This window comes from Urtica dioica, chromosome 5 (assembly GCF_054948205.1).
Source record: "Urtica dioica subsp. dioica isolate 48M chromosome 5, U.dioica_male_clone48M_v1_H2, whole genome shotgun sequence".
In the NCBI taxonomy this organism is placed as follows: Eukaryota; Viridiplantae; Streptophyta; class Magnoliopsida; order Rosales; family Urticaceae; genus Urtica; species Urtica dioica.
The window spans coordinates 10,564,583-10,585,413 of record NC_142760.1 but is presented as its reverse complement, the minus strand read 5'-3'; the positions used below and the strand labels follow the sequence as shown (position 1 = coordinate 10,585,413).

The 20,831-nt window shown below is 34.9% G+C and overlaps 2 protein-coding genes and 1 long non-coding RNA gene across 4 annotated transcripts; 1 reads left to right on the top strand and 2 right to left on the bottom strand.

The window, feature by feature from the left end:
• The first annotated feature begins 795 nt into the window (after positions 1-795).
• LOC149395146 (DNA-directed RNA polymerase subunit beta) lies at positions 796-1,451 on the top strand. Its single transcript, XM_089615793.1, has 2 exons — positions 796-1,104; positions 1,184-1,451. The coding sequence occupies exons 1-2, from the start codon at positions 878-880 to the stop codon at positions 1,314-1,316; spliced, it is 360 nt and encodes a 119-aa protein (XP_089471919.1). The 5' UTR covers positions 796-877; the 3' UTR covers positions 1,317-1,451.
• An 11,202-nt stretch (positions 1,452-12,653) lies between these two features.
• On the bottom strand, positions 12,654-12,962 carry LOC149395145 (uncharacterized). Its single transcript, XM_089614233.1, has one exon. The coding sequence runs from the start codon at positions 12,960-12,962 to the stop codon at positions 12,654-12,656; it is 309 nt and encodes a 102-aa protein (XP_089470359.1).
• A 4,793-nt stretch (positions 12,963-17,755) lies between these two features.
• LOC149395144 (uncharacterized) lies at positions 17,756-20,497 on the bottom strand. 2 transcript variants are annotated; one of them, XR_016297128.1, is made up of 6 exons: positions 20,318-20,497; positions 20,128-20,190; positions 19,526-19,718; positions 19,300-19,361; positions 18,459-18,591; positions 17,756-18,394 (listed from the first exon to the last, which is right to left on the bottom strand). It is a non-coding gene; the product is annotated as an uncharacterized LOC149395144 (long non-coding RNA). The 2 variants fall into 2 exon arrangements; XR_016297127.1 differs by having other exon boundaries at positions 17,756-18,591.
• Positions 20,498-20,831: the final 334 nt, after the last annotated feature.

Below are 20,831 nucleotides of genomic sequence, written 5' to 3'. Positions count from 1 at the left end.
CAAAGAAACGATTTCCGTCAATAAAACTTAACAGAATGAGGTGTTTGTTACAATATAAGATTTAAAGGTCTGTCATGTAGGATTTTCAGATTTGAGGTGGTGAAACGTTACGGGTGATATAGTTGAGGGGGCAACAATGTAATTTATCCTTTTTCTATTTCATTTTTTATATTATAATTTTTAATTCGTGCTTCTTTTTTTTTTTTCCCAACTTATCACTAGTTAGTATTTGATTTTGAAATCGAATTTTATCATAAATTATAGACTAGATATGACTACTAGGAAATATTTATCGGCATGTAGTTTCATTTTTGTGATTTAATTTATCATGAATTTGCAATGTAAAATTTCTAACTCTTTAACTAATTTTTCGTAGAGGCCCCTTATTTTCTTATCTCCCAAGGTCCCGTATATGTCGAGCCGCCTCTGATTACGAGTTACATTTTATCTTACTAAAACTATGATATTTTGAGTGTTGGAAATGCGCAGTAGTAGAGTCTAATTCTATGAGTTGCAGCAAGATATTTGATCCTTTTCGTTACGATTATTACTATTATGTTTAAAAAAGTATAATAAAAATAAGTAATGATATTTTAGCGTTTCAATTCACAATAAGACGTGAGAATGGCAAATTACATAATATAAGTTAGTATAAGAGTCTACTCTCTCTAAAACTCTGAAAAATAATATAATAAAAGCCTTCGTCAATTTTGTTTGATTATTTATGAAAAATGTGAATGAGTTAAAAAATATATATATATAACTGATAAGTAGTACGTAAAGGACGAAATTATCCAAAAAATACATTTGTCATTTTGTTGCTTAACTTGAATATGAGAGGCAGAGAATAGATAGACAATCATCACTTGCGAGGCAAATGGTGTTTGTGGCAGAAAACAGCACTGTCTTCTTAACCAAGCTTACCCATTGTCAACTCGTAAAGAAAAATGGAAGAAAACGTGGCATCGCAATGGCCAAAAAGACGGATTTGCCCAAGACTTCTTCGGAAACACAGGAAGGGATCGGTTTTCCACTGAGGATTCAGACCACATTTCTTGCTCAATCAGCCATCGGTGTGTTTGGATTGGGGTTCATTGATGCCGGGTAAAAGCTCTTTAATCTTCTTCTGTCACAAATTTCATTCCTGTTGCGAATCATTGGAATATTGAATGGTTCTTTTCAGGTATAGTGGAGACTGGTCAAGGATTGGGGTGATCTCAAAAGAGAGTGAAGACTTGCTAAAAATTGGAGCTTTCATTGTTGTTCCACTGTGTTTGTTTCTTATCTTCAATCTATCTAAAAAGAAGGAGAGTTAGGCTGTATGAGCTTTTTTTTTTTTTTAATATTTTAGTTTTAAGTTTCTATGGTTTGTAGCTTCTGAATTATAGGATATCTTGTAGCCTTGTTCTCATCTTTTGTTGTGATTTATTAGTGGTTATGAATAATGAATATAGCAATTAGTAAATGTGAATATTTGCGAAAATAATAAATAGACAAATTGCATCTATAATATCAAAGTATTTTCAGAACTAATAAGAAAATAAAGTAGATCATAACAATATTACATAAATACTAAACCGGAATAAAACATCAACTGATATATCCGAAGGTGAAAAGGAAACGCATAAGACTGCTGGATAGTTTCCTTACAGTATTATTGCTCTCATAACGTGTGCTTGACTAGAGAAGCAATCACTTTTCATGATACAACAGCGGACAAGATGAGCTTTGCACCGCACCGCTTGAATTCAGAGAACAAGAATTGAGTATAAAACTATCTACGGGCAAAAGAGAGAAAATGAGAAGATTAATTTTTGGAGAAGAAAGGAATGCTCTTGAAGGGCTTGGTTTTAGTGTCTAATCAAGAGCATTTTGACCGCCTTTTATATGAGAGGAAAGCAATGATTATAGCCCCCACCATCGATACACTTAAATTTCATGTAGTGTGTTAATGGCTATGGTTACCAACCGTTGGAATGTTTCAAATGTTCGCTGCTCAACTTTCAAAAACGAGCTTTAAGTGCTCGTTTACAATTTAGACACCAAATAATACAAATATTTTTTATAATCTAAAATGAAAAGGATAAAAAATCTGAGACAGAATTATTTTTTTTGGCTTTTGACAAGACTAGACCCGTCCGGCCGATCAAACAGCGGCGCAACCGTGTGGTGTAGATGAGCTTGTGTGTATTCTAGCTCAGTTAATTTTTGAATTTCTTAGTATTGTAAAATGCTTGAAAATATAATTTTTAGGGTTTATTTATACATTTATGTCAATTTATTATAAAGGTTTTTTTTTTGTAAATAAGATATATTTATAATAAATTGTGTGCTGGTATTTTAATTAGGGATGAAAATTTCGTGTTCATATCGTAACCATGTCGTGTTAATCGTGTTTGTTAAAATAATTATTAGAACCAAAATGCGACCATTTATTAATCGTGTTTGAAATCTAGATCCAAATCCGACCGTTTATTTTTTTTACAGATCCATACCCGTTTAAATTTAACCATTTAATAATCCTGTTAAATGGTTTATTTAATCATGTTTTAATCGTGTTTAGACATTCGGACTCAAATCATTGTGATTAAAGTATCTAAAACTAAGTAGTTATAAAAAAAAATAGTCTTAAAAAAATAGCAATGAGTGCAAAATAGCAAGTTACTAGTGAACACTTACACATTTATATAGCCACTAAGAACGAAAAGAAAAAAAAGCCAACAAAATATACATTAATTTATGATGTCAAAAACATACATATATCAGTAAAAAGCTGTTACGCATTGCCTTTATAAGGTCCACCATCTCTTTGTTAAACAACATCAGCAATGCCGTGGGTCTGTAGCTTTAGAGTCTTGAAACTTCAAAAATTTGTGTTAAAATAAAATCTGCGAAAAAAAAATCCAGGTTATACTTGGTGAAACCATTAGAAATCATGAATGTTCATATAGAAAAGGGAAACCTTAACTTTCAATATCTCAACATAACAATGCTTACACCGTTACACGTAACCATCTCCTAGTTGTATAAATATGCTAACTAGATATATAAACGTTAATTTCATAAATCAAAAGTCCCCTATGAGACATAACCAAAATCAAATCAAAACCCCTAAATCAATCCCATAAAACGACCCTTATTTAAAGACTTCTATCAATTTTAGAAGTCAACAAGTCTACTAAGTCACCTTCTCTCATTGTTGATGGCGTTTGGGTGGTTACTCGGTTGCGATCGTGAATGAAGCGTGCTGAGGGAAATAGGTTGAAAGGGAAACATTATTAATCAAATATATAAATGAGAGAGAGAGAGAGAGAGAGAGAGAGAGAGAGATTAACCTGGGCCAAGGGGCGACAACGAAAAGCGAAGCAACAAGGGTCTGCACGATAAAGGAGCACGTCAAGGGGAAAGTCAAGAATCCCTACTCTCCATAATAGATGTAGAGAAAGTAAACTAAACAAAGAATCAATACTTAACAAAGTGGGTAAGCTTTCGTCCCTACGTAATCACCATTTTATAAGCATATATAGAATCGATAATGATTTGCGCATTTTATCAAAGAGCTGGTGAGCCGTAACGGTACAAGCAAAGACTCAAAGCTTAATTAGCAAGAGGGTGGAGCGGTGTATGACGTATATGGATTTTCAAAAAAGAGCAAGAGGACTTCTTTTTTTGACAAGAGGTTGGAGCCATACACGGAAATAAAAAAACCATAACCCTCGATTAAATTAAACTGCAGCGGAGAAAGGAGAGAGGGAAAAAAAGAGAGATAAGGAATGAGAGATACCACGGAGAGGGAAGCGGAAAGTGGAGGTGAGGCGAGTGAGGGCGCTCGAATAAACCGACAAAGGTCTGGATGGTGAAGGCAAACGGTGGACTGAAAGTATGAAACAGAGACATGCACTTTTTGAAAAATGAAAAGAATGGAATCGTATTGATGTATGACCTTTTTTTTTTATCAGATATATGGACATAGTATGTAGTCAATATGAAATATACTTCATCAATATAAAATTTTAGAGGGTATTTTTGTGGTTTTTTATCTGAAATTTTGGGAAATTTGTGTTGGTGAATATTACGAACGCTTAAAAAGAGAGAGAGAGAGAGAGAGAGAGAGAGAGAGAGAGAGAGAGAGGGAGGGGCATGTTAATTAAGATTTTGGGGGAATATGAAAAACAAAGAGGTTTTTTTTTCTTTTCGGTATAATAAAAAAATTAATTCGAAATATAAGAGGTGAAATAAAGTACAACCATTGAAATTGATATTAAATTGAAAAATAATGTAAAAAAAAGGCGGGAAATTGATGGAGGGTAAAACAAAATAAAAAGAATAGACTGAAATTTTGTGGAGATAAATGGAGGGAATGTCAAATTTCAATATTAATCTAAAAATTTGTAGTTACATGAATAATAAAAGTTTAAAACTACACGAAATATATTATTTATATTATATATTACAATTTATATTTAAAATTTCAATCTTATATACTATATATTAAATATTAACACGAGTAAAGTAAAGTGACTAAATTATATTTTTATAGGATAATGCTAAAACTTAAAATTGGTGTCTATATTTTATATAAAAATCAGAAATTGAATTTGAAAAAAATGGAGGTAATAAGTTATTTTACTATAATTGAAATTAAATAAAATTGAATACGATATGTATTAGTTAACAAAATTAATTATGGCTCTTTGAATCCAATGACTACTCTGATATTCAAAGGTTATTTATCATATATTATGATTGTTCAAATACTATTGATTATATGATTGTGGATTGACATCAAATAAAATTGAATATGATACGTATTATGATATTATAGTAATTGTGATTTTTGAATTGTGATTGTTCGATATGAATTGAATTAAAATTGAAACAAAACAAAAAATTGAATACGATACGTTATTATGAGACTATAGTAATTGTGATTGTTCGATATAAATTGAATTAAAATTGAAATCAAGTAAAATAGAATATGATACGTTATTATGATATTATAGTTATTGTGGTTGTGAATTGTGAATGTTCGATATGAATTGAATTGAAATCAAATTATAAAATTGAATATGATACATTATTATGAGACTATTGTTATTGTGATTGTAAATGTGAATTGTGAATTGTGATTGTTCGATATGAATTGAAATCAAATAAAATTGAATACGATACGTTATTACTTATTATGAGACTATTGTTATTGTGATTGTTCGATATGAATTGAATTGAAATCAAATAAAATTGAATATAATACGTTATTATAAGACTATTGCTATTGCGATTGTGGATTGTTAATCTTGATTGTTCGATATGAATTGAATTGTAATAAAATAAAATTGAATATAATACGTTATTATAAGACTATTTTTATTGCGATTGTGGATTATTAATTTTGATTGTTCGATATGAATTGAATTGAATTGAAATAAAATAAAGTTGAATACGATATGTTATTATGAGACTATTGTTATTGAGATTGTGAATTGTAAATTGTGATTGTTCAATGTAAATTGATTTGAATTTAAAATCAAATAAAATTGAATATGATACATTATTATGAGACTATTGTTATTGAGATTGTAAATTGTGAATTATGAGAATACCACTAGACGTACTACTTAAATTAGTAATTGAAAACAACTAATTCGATATATTATTATTGCTCTCGTGAAGTCAATTGATATACTATTGACTATATGTTATCATACGTAAATTGATATTGATATGAATATACCTTATTTTATTTCATTATATTTTATAATATCAATTTTATGTTTATAGTTATAAATTAATAATTTTACATATATAATATTAATCGTGTTTAACTGGATCGTAATCGTGTTATTACTCGTAATCGTATTAATTGGGTCATATTTGTGCGGGTCGTAATCGTGTTTTGTGTCTACCATTTAATAATCATGTTAATCGGATTTTAATCATGTTATCGTAATCGTGTCGTTTTGACCCATTATTTAATCGTGTTAGCGTGTTCGACCCAATTAAGAACCGATCCATTTATTGATATCCAAATCCGCTTTAAATCGTGTCGTAACCGTTTCGTGTTTCTTGTTTCGTGTCCGGACCAAATTGCCATCCCTAATTTTAACCATATTAAGTTACATTATATATCACAAATTCTTATTAGAATGATATTATATATGCTTACGTGTGTGTTAATTATTTTTGTTATAAAATATAACTATAAATAAAATATATAACATAATAAATTTTTGGGTTTTTTCATATTAATGAAAGTAATATTACATTATAATATGAGTTCAAGTGTTCTTATAATATTAACTAGTCACGTACAAATTTAAATTTTGATAAATAGTTAACGTGTTGTCGTTTTACAAACTAGCCATTAATATGAATAAAAATTGCTTATTCTAGAACTAAATTCCTCACTCTTTCCAACTATGTTATATTTTTCAAAGAAAAGGTCACAATTAGGACTAGCTCAGAGAGAGAATTTTATTTTTACTAATCTACCATTATATCAATTAACACATTTATCCTATTTTCTTTTACCATTTTTTATCTAATAAGAAAAAAAAACCCTACCTAATCAAATAGCTCATCTCGTTTTCTCTCTTCCTTTCTCTTTCTCCGACCAGCTCTCTTTCTCCCTTCTCTTCCTCATTTTCTCTGACCAGCTCTTTATCTCCTTTCTCTTCCTCATTTTCTCCAACCAGTTCTCTATCTCTCATTTCTCTTCCTCATTTTCTCTGGCCAGCTCTCTCTATGGTGGACACATTCGTGCTCTTCCTCTATCTCCCAACATAGCAACAAAGCTCTCTCTCTCTCTCTCAGCACAGCGACAAAACCCCAAAAATCTTCGCAGCACAGCGAAAACTTCCAAGCTCCGACCAGTTCCAAGCTCTCTCCCACTTCCGCAGCAGCAAGCTCCGACCTCACTCTTCCGATAATTTAATGTCTTCCAAAAATTTGTAAGATTTGTTAGAGATTACCTCCGAAAACTACTAAACAAATATGATTTTCCGTTGCAGACTTCATGAATATGTTGCCACAAATTAGAGTCAACGTGACAACAAAGTCAAGAAATCTTCAACGAAAAACAGATTTGGTTAAATATTTCATGACAACATAGTCACAAAATATATTTTGAAGACCATGTTATCACGAAACATATGTATTTCGTGATAACATATGTCTTCCCGGTGAAAAATTCATGGTAACATTGTCATAAAAACTCATATTTCGTGACAACAGTATCACGAAACATGTATATTTCGTGATAACATGTTGTCAAGAAAATACCGGAGCAGTTTCATTCGCCTTCATTGCAAGACCCAACATACCGGAAGGTTGACATCGGGGAGATGAATATTCATTCTCTAACAAAAATACTCAAAGGAGGAATGTATTTCAACAAAGAAACTTTGAAGAAACATTTAAACATGTTTGCGATCCACAACCATTTTGTTATAAAACAAAAACTTCTAATAAACGGATCATCCATGTAGTTTGCATTGATGACTCATGTGAGTGGTCTGTTTGTGGAGTAAAATTACATCAATGTGAACTCTTCGTTGTGAGAAGATAAAGATGTTTCTATAGTTTTTACTCAAGTATTCTAACTTCCTGATTAATATTTCGTGACATGTTATCACCAAATCGTCTGTCTGTGGTGACAATGTCGTCAAGAATTACATTTTTGGTTTCATGATAACATCATCTCGAAATAGAATTCTTTTGTTATAATTTTCACAAATTAAAAAAATTAACATTCTTCTAACCTTAGTTCAGGTATGATTCTGAGCATACGTGTGCAACGAAATTCAGACAAGAAAAACATCCCCAGGCTATGTGCAAATTCGTAGGCGAGGTTGTCAAACACAAGTATATCAATCCCGCACCTCAAACCCTAAACCCATAGTTATCATTGACGAGACTTTTTTTGAAGAATTATTATAAAGGCACATTGTTTTCAGCATGTGGAGTTTTCAGAAGGAAAGAAGAAGATGGTTAGAAGGGATTTCGGGCTGTGTAAGTCAGAAAGTCCCTTCCTTCTAGCGTAAAAAATGTTGTCGCATGAAAATGAAAAACGATTTAAAGCTTCGAGCAGTTCGACCGAAGGCCGGACCAAGTGACCGCACCTGAGCCAAGTGTGGGAACTCGAAAGTCTTGATTGGTTGTTCCTTCGATCGGAGGCGTTCTCTAAGGAGAGAGAGGGGTGAATAGGGGAGAGTGACTGCGCTTCTTATGAGCTGCCTCCATACCTGAACACAACAAGATCAAGTCATAACGTAGTCCAATGCGTGTGTACGTTATTTGAGGTGCGGAGCATGAATGGTGTACTCGACAGAGGAAAAAAGTGCGGAAAAGTCCTCAGCGATGTTTCAAGACTCTAGAATTGAGTGACCCCAGAGAGATCTTGGAGATATGGGAGATTCTCAGTAGAGAATTCTAGGCGCAGCTGTGTGCGGGAGATTAAGCACTCGATCAGAAGAAATCGTGTGCAGAAAGTCTATGGCAGCGTTTCAGAACTCTGAGAGCGAGTAATCTTGAGGAAGAATGAATGTGTCTCTGACCCTCTATGAGGGATGCACATCATGAAGCGTGCGTGGGCGCGCCGTGCCTAGTATATGGCGTGGTGTGCCATGTCTGATGCGCACTGTGCGCGCTTGCTTTATTGAGGAGCGTATGGCATTCCTTCGAGGAGCAGGCAGTGCGGCGCGTCGGGCCCCTCGCACACGCGTGTCCATTGCATGATGCGCGAGTGAGCTCTGCTTCGTGTGTGAGCTTGGGCTCGGCATTTTTGGCCAATTTGTGTGAGCCTTAGCCTTCGTGGACCTTGATGGGCCTTTTCGTGGCCCGGCTCGTCGAAACTTAAAATTCAAAATTCGACGCAAGTCGCGTGGAATTTAATATTTTGGATTTTCTGAGAACGACCGACAACACCCATATACATTTCAAAGTCTTCAAAAGTATAGGCCATCGCCATAGTGTAGAGTATCCAATTCATTTCCTTTGCGAGACCTTTGAACTTAGTCTTCACATTCTTCAGAAGATGAAACATGAAATAACCATGTTATGATGTTGTGAATACCTTGTTAACACTATTAATGATTCACTGGTTTATGTCGGACACAACGACCTGATGTTTCCTCTCCCCAATTGCTTCCTTTAACTTTGTCAAGAAGTAAAACCACGCTTCATTAGATTATGAATCACCAACACCGAAGACAAGTGGGTAAACTTGTTCGTTCACGAAAAGATGAGTAATTAGCCACCTGTATGTTCTGAGGGCGTTAACAACCCTGTTAACGGTGTCAGGACTAGAAAAATATTTCTTGCGCTCTAGAGCACATGGTGACGACCATCTCCATCTACGGATAGCTAGGACGACCGCATCAGAGAGATGGAAGAGGATATCCGCCTACTAAAGGCGACAAACGCAAGGTATCACACCCGACTAGCTCCGAAAGGACCTATGCATAACACGATAATCCCCAACGGAGAACCCAAAAACCTCAATGAGGAAAGTCAATACCCAAGACCGACTTGTTCAAAGGGAAAACGTTGTGGAAAATTAGGGCACGGGAAGAGCGCGACGTCTTAGACGGAGCCTGCGTCTCCGTGCTGCGAACCCGAATCTTAGGGATCGCCTTACTGCCCAATGCAACAAGCGTGGCGAAGACCTAAGAGAGCGACTAAGCTATCAGTCATACATCCCTCCGACGGCCCCAACTAACGGGAATCGCCGCACGGATCAAGGGTCCAATGAGAGGCGACAGGTGACTCCTCTTGAACAGGTAGTTACTCTGACTACTGGTGTCGACGTGGTCACCAAGATACGCAATCTTTGAAACGAAGTGCGTGACCTCCGAGAATACTATGTAGGCGAAAGCGCCTACGGGGTCGTCGAGGAGAATTCCTCGCCTTTCACAACTCATATACTGGCCGAGGGATGCATATGAAATTTCAAGCTCCTGAATCTCACTCCTTATGATAGGAAAGCAGATCGCGCTTACGATATCTAGCACCAGGGTGTCGCACCTTGTGTCATGTGTCAAACTTTCACTCTTACCCTAGCCGTACCCGGCTTTGAGTAGTTCAAGAATTTAAAGCCGGGAATCATCCAATTGTTCAAAGGCCTGAAGGGCACGTTTCTAGCATGCTTCGCTACGTCAAAGCTTGTCCATTTTTTCAAATAATTTGATCGGATAATAGGCTTGCTACAGTGTAGCATGCTTTAGTATATATGGAATGGATGCTGCTCAATTTGTATTCCACATTTGTGTAGAAAACCTAAGTCTATCAGTATAACGGTAATGGGCACTGCCCACTCATTTTTTTTATACGAATAATTTTTTTTATAACATGTTGTATGAATAAATTAAAAATGATGATTATGTAAAAAAAACAATAAAGATATATTATAAGCACTTTTAAAGTCACATACTTGGTTAGAAACTTGGCGTTTTAGTTAAATAGTCGGTTGAAATTAATGAATTTAAAAAATAATCGAAGTTTATCTAATATTAGTGAGTATCATATTTCAATAATATTCTTAATTCTATGATTAATCTTTTTAAATTGATAAATTACTTATATAAATCGTCAAAAAACTAATCACGGTGTAAAAAAAATTGACCATAATTTGACAATTTTATTTAAACTAGAAACGTCGACTATTTTGCTATTCAATTAGTTGCATAATTTTTTTTTTACAATAAGTTGCATGGAAGATAAATTATAATAAAATATTATTTTAATGATGTTATACAAGTGATCAACTATTAGGATTGGAGTTGTTTCACACAATATATATATTAACATTTTTCTTATCCATTAAAAAAAGTACTTATTTAATGAAGGGCAATATGCAGCTGCTATTGATATATAAAAAAATAAAAAAAAATAAAAAATTGTAAACGGCCTACTTGGATGGCTAGAATTGTGTTTGCAAAAGTAGAGAACTAGATAAGGAAACAAATGTTTTGGATAGGTATATATGAAAATGAATTCATGGTTGCTTTTTGGCTTGTTGTCACATGTCACAACTAAACGCAACTAAATTTGGGCTGCTCTGGTTTAGAGGCCCCTCAGTTTCTTCAAAAAAAAAAAAAAAAAACCGCACAAGAATCAATTAAGTTGTGATAAATAAAATAAATTAAAATAAATAGTGGCAAGAGATGGACGATCTTAGCAACAAGAAATTGCGACAATATAGGATGTAATCCATCCCCAAATGTCATATTTTTGGTGCGACTTATTAGATAAAGCATTTTTTTTTTTTTTGGTTAGAGAAGAAATTAGATAACGCAATTAAAACCCTAGAAATTATCTGTATTTGTTGTTGTTGCTATTAATCGTAACTTTAGAATCAGTGGCTTCTTTATCATTGAAATTACCTGAGCTTCCCAACATCAACGAGGTCTTATGTCACGACCCGCGAACGCCCGCTGGCCCGCGAGCCGCGACATTGATCAAGTCGCATATCATATAATCACAACATCATATATAATATCAAGTAGGTACATAAGTAAATAAATATAATAATCATAAATACTTATTTCAAACATAATTTAAGTGCGATAATACATAAGTATCAAAAGTGGTTATATGCAAATCCCAAGGAATTTTTCGTTATTCGTTTCCAAACCTTGAGTCTTATAACGAATCTTATATATATACAAGCTTCTGGTTTTACGTACATATACAGAGGATAGTTTAGCCGTGTAGATTAGGAAAGACTTCGTCACGATACTATTATATAATAGTTTGATCTCAGGTGAGACCCCATTAACCCATAGGTCGAGAGATACACGCCCGGTCTCTGTCTTCGTTTTCTCAGCCGAAGCGTGTGCGCGAAATAATGAAGCTCGGGGGTTTGAAGTGTCGGCCGAGCACATAAGAAGAAAGTGAGGAGAGGAAGAAGACGAGGATGGAAATTTATGATGGTGATGGCCAGGTAATCATCGTTTGTTGTTGTTGTTGTTTTATTTTTTTTTCTTTGTTTGTGTTTGTAGGTCGCGCGCGGTTAGGAAGAACAAGAGAAGAAGAAGATCGAAGATAAGGAATGAGGAGAGAGAAAAATAAATTTCTTTTAGATGAATAAGAATTCCATATTTGGGCATTTAAATCCTTCTCTTTTCTCATCGCCTCTACTTTCGAAATTTCTTTCAAATGGATTCTAAACAATTGTTACAAGTAAATCTTTCATCACATAATTATTTAATTAAATCCATAACGGAACGAATTTTAATTATATGATTTGAACCGAGAATTTCTCGTTCGTTCTCGATTAATTAAAATATATTTAAAGTTTCTCGGAAAGAATTTATTTATTAAATTAATTTTCGGAATATTTCCTTGAAAAATAATTTATTATTCGAGACAAACTCGATAAATCCTTTATTTATTCCGAGATTTCTCATTACCTTAAAATATTTTAAATTAATTCGATAAACTGATTGAACCATAATTCACTCAAGAATTTAATTGTAACAACGGAAGCTCGTTTATTAAATTTGAATTTACGAGTTGAGTGATTCAAAAGTTTATACTTAACAATTGCCTACCCCCTTAAAAGAGTTTCATCCTCGAAACTTAAAATAGAGCATGGTACTTCTTTTGCATCTCACTCTCGAGCTCCCAGATCCTTCCTCTTTAGCATACCTTTTCTACAACTCCTTAACCAGAGGGATGGTCTTGTGTCTCAAAACTTTCTCCTTGCGATCAAGAATCGCAACCGCTGACTCTTCATATCTGACTTCAGGAGAGATCTCAACCTCTTGCTCTTGCAGCACATGCGAAGGGTCAGACACATACTTCCATAGCATGGACACGTGGAACACATCGTGGAGGTTGGACATGGATACCGGTAACGCCAAGCAATAAGCTTTCTTGCCTACATGCTCAAGGATCTCAAAAGGTCCAACATATCTCAGACTGAGCTTTCCTTTCTTTCCAAACCTTATCACACCTCGCATTGGTGAGACCTTCACGAAAAACTTTCTCTCCTACATTGTCCTCCCATGCGAATAAAATGGGAAACTTTCTAGTTTTTATTTTAGAATATATTGGGTATATATTATCGGATATTTGGTTTCCGATTCTGTGTGATTCGAGAGAGATTTGTTGGTTGACCTACTAAAGTTCATTGTGAGTCAAATTAGGTCATTCACTATTTTGTTAGGAAGATTCACGCCGCCTTAAACTTTGACCTAGTCTCTCTTCCTTGGAGATCTTCATCGACAATAGCTCTTGGTGCTTGCAATTTTTGGATCACTGCCTTCATCGGAGTTTGTGAGTTTGTGTCTTTAGATTGACGTGCTTTGTAATCTTCGGAAGATGATTGGGTGAAACAGAGAGAGGGAGTCTCTAATCTGAGAGGAGCTCGAATTTACATCAATTGAAAAAAATCAAAGACGCAGGTGTTAGTGAGGGATTCATCAAACTTAATATTCATATTTCTTTGACTGAGTGATATAGTAGATTGTTTTCACCCGGATGTATCAGTCTCCCTTATTATCTGATTTATCACCGAATAGGGTTACCAATTATGTCTTTTGCTTTACTGCATTTTATTTCATTGTTTGTTTGATTATCACTTTAATTAAAACTGCCTAAAAACAATCAGTTGTTCAACAAGTTGTTTCACCCACTAGTTGCACAATAATCTTAATCATGTTAAGTAATTTTAATTAGTATCATAAATGGTCACTCAATTTACAGAGTGCGATCCGGTTTGTCTACTAACGTGTTTTGAGATGAACATGAAAGAAGGATAAATCATTGGTAAACCTCTTCTCTTGGAAGGACCCAACTATGGCTATTGGAAGGCACGGATGAGAGCTTTTCTCAAAGCCATTGATGAAAGAGCCTAGATTTCTCTTGAAAAGGGTTGGATTGCTCCCTCAGTGACTGATGACAAGGGAACAACAACCACTCTGACTCAAGATAAGTGGTTAGAAGATCATAACAAAGATGCGATGGGAAACTCTAAAGCTATGAATGTTGTATTCTCAGCTGTTGATGAATATATATATATATATATATATATATATATATATATATATATATATTCAAGTTGATCTCTAAATATGAGGTTGCGAATGTTTGCTAAGATAATCCAGAGAGTTGTTCATGAAGGAATATACATGGTAAGATCTCAGCGTCTTCGAATGCTTACTAGCAGGTTTGAAAATGGAAGAGGATGAAACCATAGTTGAATTCAGTGCTAGAATTTATGATATCCCTAATGAATCTTTTGCCTTTGCATAACCTAATGATGATGCAAAACTTGTGAACAAAGTGCTGAGATCTCTTCCAAAAAGATTCGATATGAAGGTGGTGGTCGTCGAAGAGACTCGTGATGTGAAGGCTATGAAGCTCGATAATTTGATGGGATCTCTCAGAACCTTTGAGATGAATCTAAAACTGAAGGATCCAGAAAAGAAGAACAAAGGCCTGAGTCTCAAACCTGAAACTCACTTGGAGAATGAAGATTAAGGTGACATGTCTAATCAAATTTCCCGCTTAGCCAAGAACTTTGGAAGATTCATGAAGAAGATGAACAGACAATGAGGAAAGCAAGGACAACAATCTACACCAACTTCTCAGAATATGAGATATAATAATTCCAGAAGAGAAATAGATTTGGAAATAATGGCAACTACAACAGAGGAGAAAAGTCGAAGGGAATGAAATGCATAAAATGTGAAGGATTTAGACACATTCAGGAGAAGTGTACAAATGCCTTGAAGAAGAACAACAAATCATATGTTGTTAACTAGAGTGGTGACCAAAAGCTGGTTGAACGTCTTCCTGACGAGTTGAGTAATGGTGAAGAAGGTGAAGTTATAGAAGAAGATATTGTCAAGAACTATTATTTGCTATATGAGAAGTGGCTTAATGTGCTCGATCATAACAAAATGTTGAGTCAGAATATCACTGGTCTTAAGCTTGAGAAGAGTGAACTTAAAAGAAGGTACTTGATTTGACTTTTGAAAGGAATGAGCTGATGAACACTATGGATGATTTGAAGGAATAGGTGAAGGTAAAGATAAAATCGCATTAATCAGAATTGAATCAATTGAAGAAGAACTCTGGGTCAAGCAATCTTGACTCCATTTTGGCTACCCAAAGAAGAAGTGGTAGTAGCAGATGTATTGGGTTTCAAGGAGAATCTTCTCAGAATACTACCCAGTTTGTAAAAGCTAGAGAGAGTATGTGAAACTCAAAGTCTAAGAAGGTATTCAATGCCCATTGATGGCAGACAGAAGAAGAAGTGGATTTGTCACTACTGCAACAAAGTTGGTCACATTAAGCCGTGTTGTTTCAAGCAAGGTTTGAAATTTCGGGGTTCCCGTCAGATTCCCGTCCGAAAACCAGGTTCAGGAGGGGTGCCGACATGGTTTCGTACAAAACCGCCAATTTCCTTGAGAACCAGTGGGAACCGGATTGGAATTGATCCGGTTCCATGGGAATTGATTTGGTTCATGAAACTCGGTTCACTTAAGGCTTTAAATTCTTGAAAACCGGAGTTATTCACGAGTTTCGACCCCAAATTCAAATCAGATAAAAAAATTTCCAAGAATTTTCCAACACTGTGCAGAGCATTCTTCACTTCGTACCACTGCTTCTTGCGAGTTCATATACTATTCCGACATTGTGGAGCTCTAATCTCGCAACTTACCGACGAGATTAGTGCGTGAGGACGGGTAAGAAAATTTTTTCATCAACATTTTTTCCGTATTTGTTTTTACTCTAAAGCCGTAATCAGTGACAAAGAATAGGAAGAAAAAGAAATACGTAGTGTGACACACGTGCAACTAGGACTGTACATCGGGTTGGGTTATTCGGTTTTATACTTTTGACGGACCCAACTCGATGCATTCGGTTTGTCAATTTGAAAACCCAAACCAAACCGCTAAAGGTATGTGAACCAAACCAACCCGAACCAAAAAAGATCGGGTTGGTTTGGATTGGTTTGTTTGGGGCGGTTCGAGTCGGTTTGTTCGGGTTCACCGTAATTTAGTAATGTAAATAAGTGTAAAACATTAAGCAAAAATCAATAGAAATATTTAAAGCAAGTCTATAATAAAAATCAAAAAGAAAAAAAAATCATAGGAATTAGAAAATCGCCAAAAATAAATGAATATTTTTTTCTCTTGATCATGAAAAACTCAAGTCGTATGCAGAAAATAAAATAAAAAGGAACTCAAGTCCGTTGCTCTTTGCTAAAGTTGACGACGACAAAGACCTACAATACAAATAATTAATAATAAATTAATTCGAATTCTCATTGTAAGATCATGAATCATATATCATATATGTTTTATTTTTACCTTGATAATGACAATATATTTTGTTTAAAAATAAGACCCAGAGCCCGAGCCTATAAAAGAGCATGACCCTCCTGATTCGAAGTTAAGAGTCCCTGCTAATATCTCTGCAATTACAAAAGTACAAAAGAATATTGGAATAAAATGTTGTTGATATATGAATAGTTTTTTGGGGCTTCTAATATTGGAATGAGGTTATAAATTACCTGTTTTCACGATCGATTCGGAAGATTGTAGATTTTCTACTTCTTCTTTCATTTCTTCCACAATTAGTGACACATCATCGCCAATCAACCAATCCCTCAAACAAATCAAAGCTTCTACCATTCTTGGGTGCAAAGAACTTCGGAATTTATCAAGAACTCGACCACTTGTAGAGAATGCTGATTCAGAAGCAACGGTTGAAACTTGAGCTGCTAAGATGTCTCGAGCAATGGATGATAACGTTGGATACTTTGAGCTATTCAACTTCCACCATGAAAGTATATCTAACTCAGCAGACACAACAAGCGGCTCGCGTGATTCCATCAAGTATACATCAACTTCGTTCCTAGCACCATGTCTGTAATCACAAGTTTCCATAAGTCTACTCAAGATGGCCGAAGTACAACTCTTGTTTTGAGGAATTGGCTGCGATTGAGACACTTGTTTTTCTTTGGTAGACGTATGGTTGTCATTGTAAAACTTCAACAAGTCTTGCAACTTCTCTTTAATTCGAAAGCACACCATATCAGCCTCCATCGTTTCACCGGTTGCTATTTCGATACAAACCTTCACAAGTCCCATCTTGTATCGAGGGTCAAGAACAGCGGCAATAATCAGCATGTCATTGATTTTTTCCGCATCACCCCAATACTTATCAAACTTAGCCTTCATGTTGAAAGCCATGTTTCTTAAAATACTTGTTTGTGCTGACTTTAGTGTTGTTAACAACTGTCGAACTTCATCGATTTCACGGAAGAACAAATTCGCCGTAGTGTAGTGTGTCCCGCTGAACTTCAATGTTACCTCGTAGAATGTCTTCAGGAAAGTAACATACTCTTTTGCTTTCTCCCAATCGATATCAGTTGGAGGCCCTTTCCGTTGTTTCCCATCTTCATTCTCTCTAAAATAGTTCTCGTAATTTCCATCAACCACCATCATATCAAATGCCTTTTGGTATTTTAGTGTTGTCTCTAGCATAAGATATGTCGAGTTCCATCGGGTGGGAACATCTAAGCACAAACCAGCCTTAGAGTCGATTTTTTCTTCAACGACGCATTCTTCAAACTTCTTTGCTCTAGTTGTAGAAGACCGAACAAACTTCACTGCATTTCTGATCATCTCAATAGAATCATCGATTTCCTTCAAACCTTCAGTTACGATCAAATTCACTATATGAGCGCAGCAACGAATATGCAAAGACTTACCATCCAGAAGAACACAACCAGGGATGTCTTGTAGTCTTCTTTGCAGGTAAGTCAACGCTGTATCATTTGAGGAAGCATTATCGACTGTGACTGAAACTACTTTTGTAATTCCCCATTCGCGGATACACGTCTCGAGCTCTCTTCCAATAGTATCTCCTTTGTGATTTGGAACAAGGAAAAAATTGATGATCCTCTTATGCAACTTCCAGTTGTCATCTATAAAGTGAGCGGTGACACACATATAGTTTAGATTCTGAATAGACCTCCATGTATCTGTAGTTAGAGACACTCTATACTTTTGCAAGATTGTCTTCATATTTTTTTTTTCTTCCAAATATGTTTGATACACATCTCTAGCCACTGTAACTCGAGAAACAAGAGCAAGTCTAGGCTGAATGGTGGAGCAAAATTGTTTGAAAAAACAATTCTCAATGTGCTTGAAAGGTAACTCGGCACCAACTATGTACTCAACGCAAGCCCTCCTACCTTTTTCCTTAGTGAAGTTAGCGATCGTCAAATTACTAACCATGTCACCACTCTCGTTTTTGTGTATCAAAACTGTTTGCTTTGGATCATCTTTCTCCTGCCTTCCCGGGAATTTTTTGCACCTTCCCATATGAGAATTCAAAGTGCTCGTACCATGCTTCTTTCCATGACATGCAAAGTCTTCTTGAAAATAATTACAAATAGCCCTCAAACCATTTGGAGTTTTGACAAAATGGTTCCATACCTCAGATCTTCTTTTAGGCTTTCTCTTCTCCAAAGTTGTTTGACTACTTTGAGTGTTGTTTGTAGTTTCATCATCTTCCTCGTGATCACTTATTGGAATTGGCTCCAAAAAAGTATCCATTGTAGTCAAAGGTCTGTATTAAGAAATTAAAAAGAACAAAAAGCAATGATTACTCGGTTCAAGACTAAGTGTAAATCAATAATAATTATAAAAAAGTCAAATTGTATTCATAATCAATTCAGCAATATTCAGCAACTATGCCATCAGTGCACAGCTTGTCAAATTGATATTTAGCATATTTCAATACCCATACAGATATATTGCAGCACAACAGAGTTATTTTGATAGAAAAAAAAAATTTACATATCAGTCTTTCAAAACAATAGAACCAAAATAAGGCCAAAAAACTTAACAAGCTGGCTTGAATATGAAACCTTGAAAATTATTTTTCTACCACCGGCTTGTAAAATAGAGTTGATACGAAACATATTTCAGTGATCTCTCAGCTCTTAGTTTTTAGCTACTACTCTACAAGCAGAGTCATCTTGAAATGAGAGACCAGTGGTTTATTGTAATGGCGTGCGATGAACGAATAGAAAAGGAAAAAATATACGAAAAATACACTGATGGATCTCAAAGGATCTCAAAGGACGGCTTCTAAAGAAAACCAAAGTAAAAACATAAGCATAAAAATGATATTTCAAGGCCTTCGAAATTCTAAGAGAGGTCAAATTTCATCAATGTCATAGAGATTGCAAGCCTGTAATTTTAATAATAGGAATCCAAATTCAGTAACAAAGATGAAATATACAAACAGAAAAGGAAATGATTGTATACTAACCCTTGTAAACGAGGAATGTGTAGAAATCTGCAGAGACGACTCTCCCAATATTACCAAAGTCGCTGTATCAATTTTACCATAAGAATCCAAATTCAGTAGCAAAGACAAAGATAAATTTCACATGTACCCAAACTTTCGATTGATCAGTACATAAATAAACTAAATTAAATATATATACATAAAATATACATACAACGTGACCAAAATTGTTACTAGTAATACTCACCTTAGAACAGTGTTGAGGTCAGTCGAATCTTGGCAGAATGCAAGTTTTCTTCTTCTTCTTCTTCTTCTTCTTCTTCTTCTTCTTCTTCTCTCTCTCTCTCTCTCTCTCTCTCTCTCTCTCTCTATTTCTTTTTTCAGCTGATGTCGGTCAGCCTAGTTTCAGGCTCAAAAAACTTCTATCCAGCAATCTTGTTCTGCAAAGTGTTGTATTAATATATCGAAACAAAGCTTAAATACAAAATTGATAGAAACCGCAACATGGGTTGATTGACTAATCTAAACAATTTATTGAAATAATATCACCTCAAACAAAGTGTTGTATTATTTCAATCTTGTTCTAAATACAAAGGGCTGATGAGTATGAAACTGCAACATGGGTTGATTGACTAATCTAAACAATTTATTGAAATAATATCACCTCAAATTTTCTGCCATGTGTTATAGCTAAGAACGTGTAAACAGCCCTCAAAAGAAAATTCATGTCTTACTTGGTCAATACATCGAACACATAGAGGTCAATTTTTTTTTTACTTACACAGAGAGATATTCAAAGTTTCAAACCTCCAAACTAACAATAAAAATCAAAGTTTCATAGGATTGAACCTGATTTGATTTCACGATGTTCAACCGACGAGAAAATCTGATTTGGGAAACGGAGGTAGCGGGCTGTGAATTGAAATATATTAGGGAAGAAAACTAGGTCAGATGAGAGGGAAAAACAATCGGGCAAAAAAAATTATATGGTATCGATCAAATATATAGTGAAAAGAAGTACTGAAATCTTAGGGCTTACCTCGGGTTGGGTCGGTGTGACCCGTGATTTTGGCGACGAGAGCCGAATCCGTCCGACGTAGGCCTTCGGCTCGGTTCGGTGCAATCCGAAACTGATCGGGTTTTCGTGGGTCGACTTCGTCGGATCAGCGGAGTGAGTTGGAGGGGCGGTTTACTCGGTTCGTCGGTTTCGGGTCACAGTATTGGCCTATTAATTTGCCCACGTCTATTAATTTGCTAATTGGCCTGGGCTTGATGACATATCTATTAAAAAGTAATAAATGTATGTACATAGTAATAGATAATTACACATCACACTATGAAGTACACTGAATTATTTTTATTTTTATTTTTATTGTGGAAAGATGGGTGAAGTACAATGTATTATACACGTTTTTTTTTTTTTTTACAATTACACTACACTATACTAAATACACTATTATACATTGTTTTGTATTAATAATATTAAAAGTAAAAAATTATGAACAACAGGTAATTTTAAATGAACATATTTAAAAAGACATATAATTCATTAT

Coding starts and splice junctions, on each gene's coding strand:
- LOC149395145 (XM_089614233.1), bottom strand. CDS start 12,962: ATGCGAGGTGTGATAAGGTTTGGAAAGAAAGGAAAGCTCAGTCTGAGA.
- LOC149395146 (XM_089615793.1), top strand. CDS start 878: ATGGTGTTTGTGGCAGAAAACAGCACTGTCTTCTTAACCAAGCTTACC. Junction 1,105..1,183: donor TTGGGGTTCATTGATGCCGG/GTAAAAGCTCTT, acceptor GGTTCTTTTCAG/GTATAGTGGAGACTGGTCAA.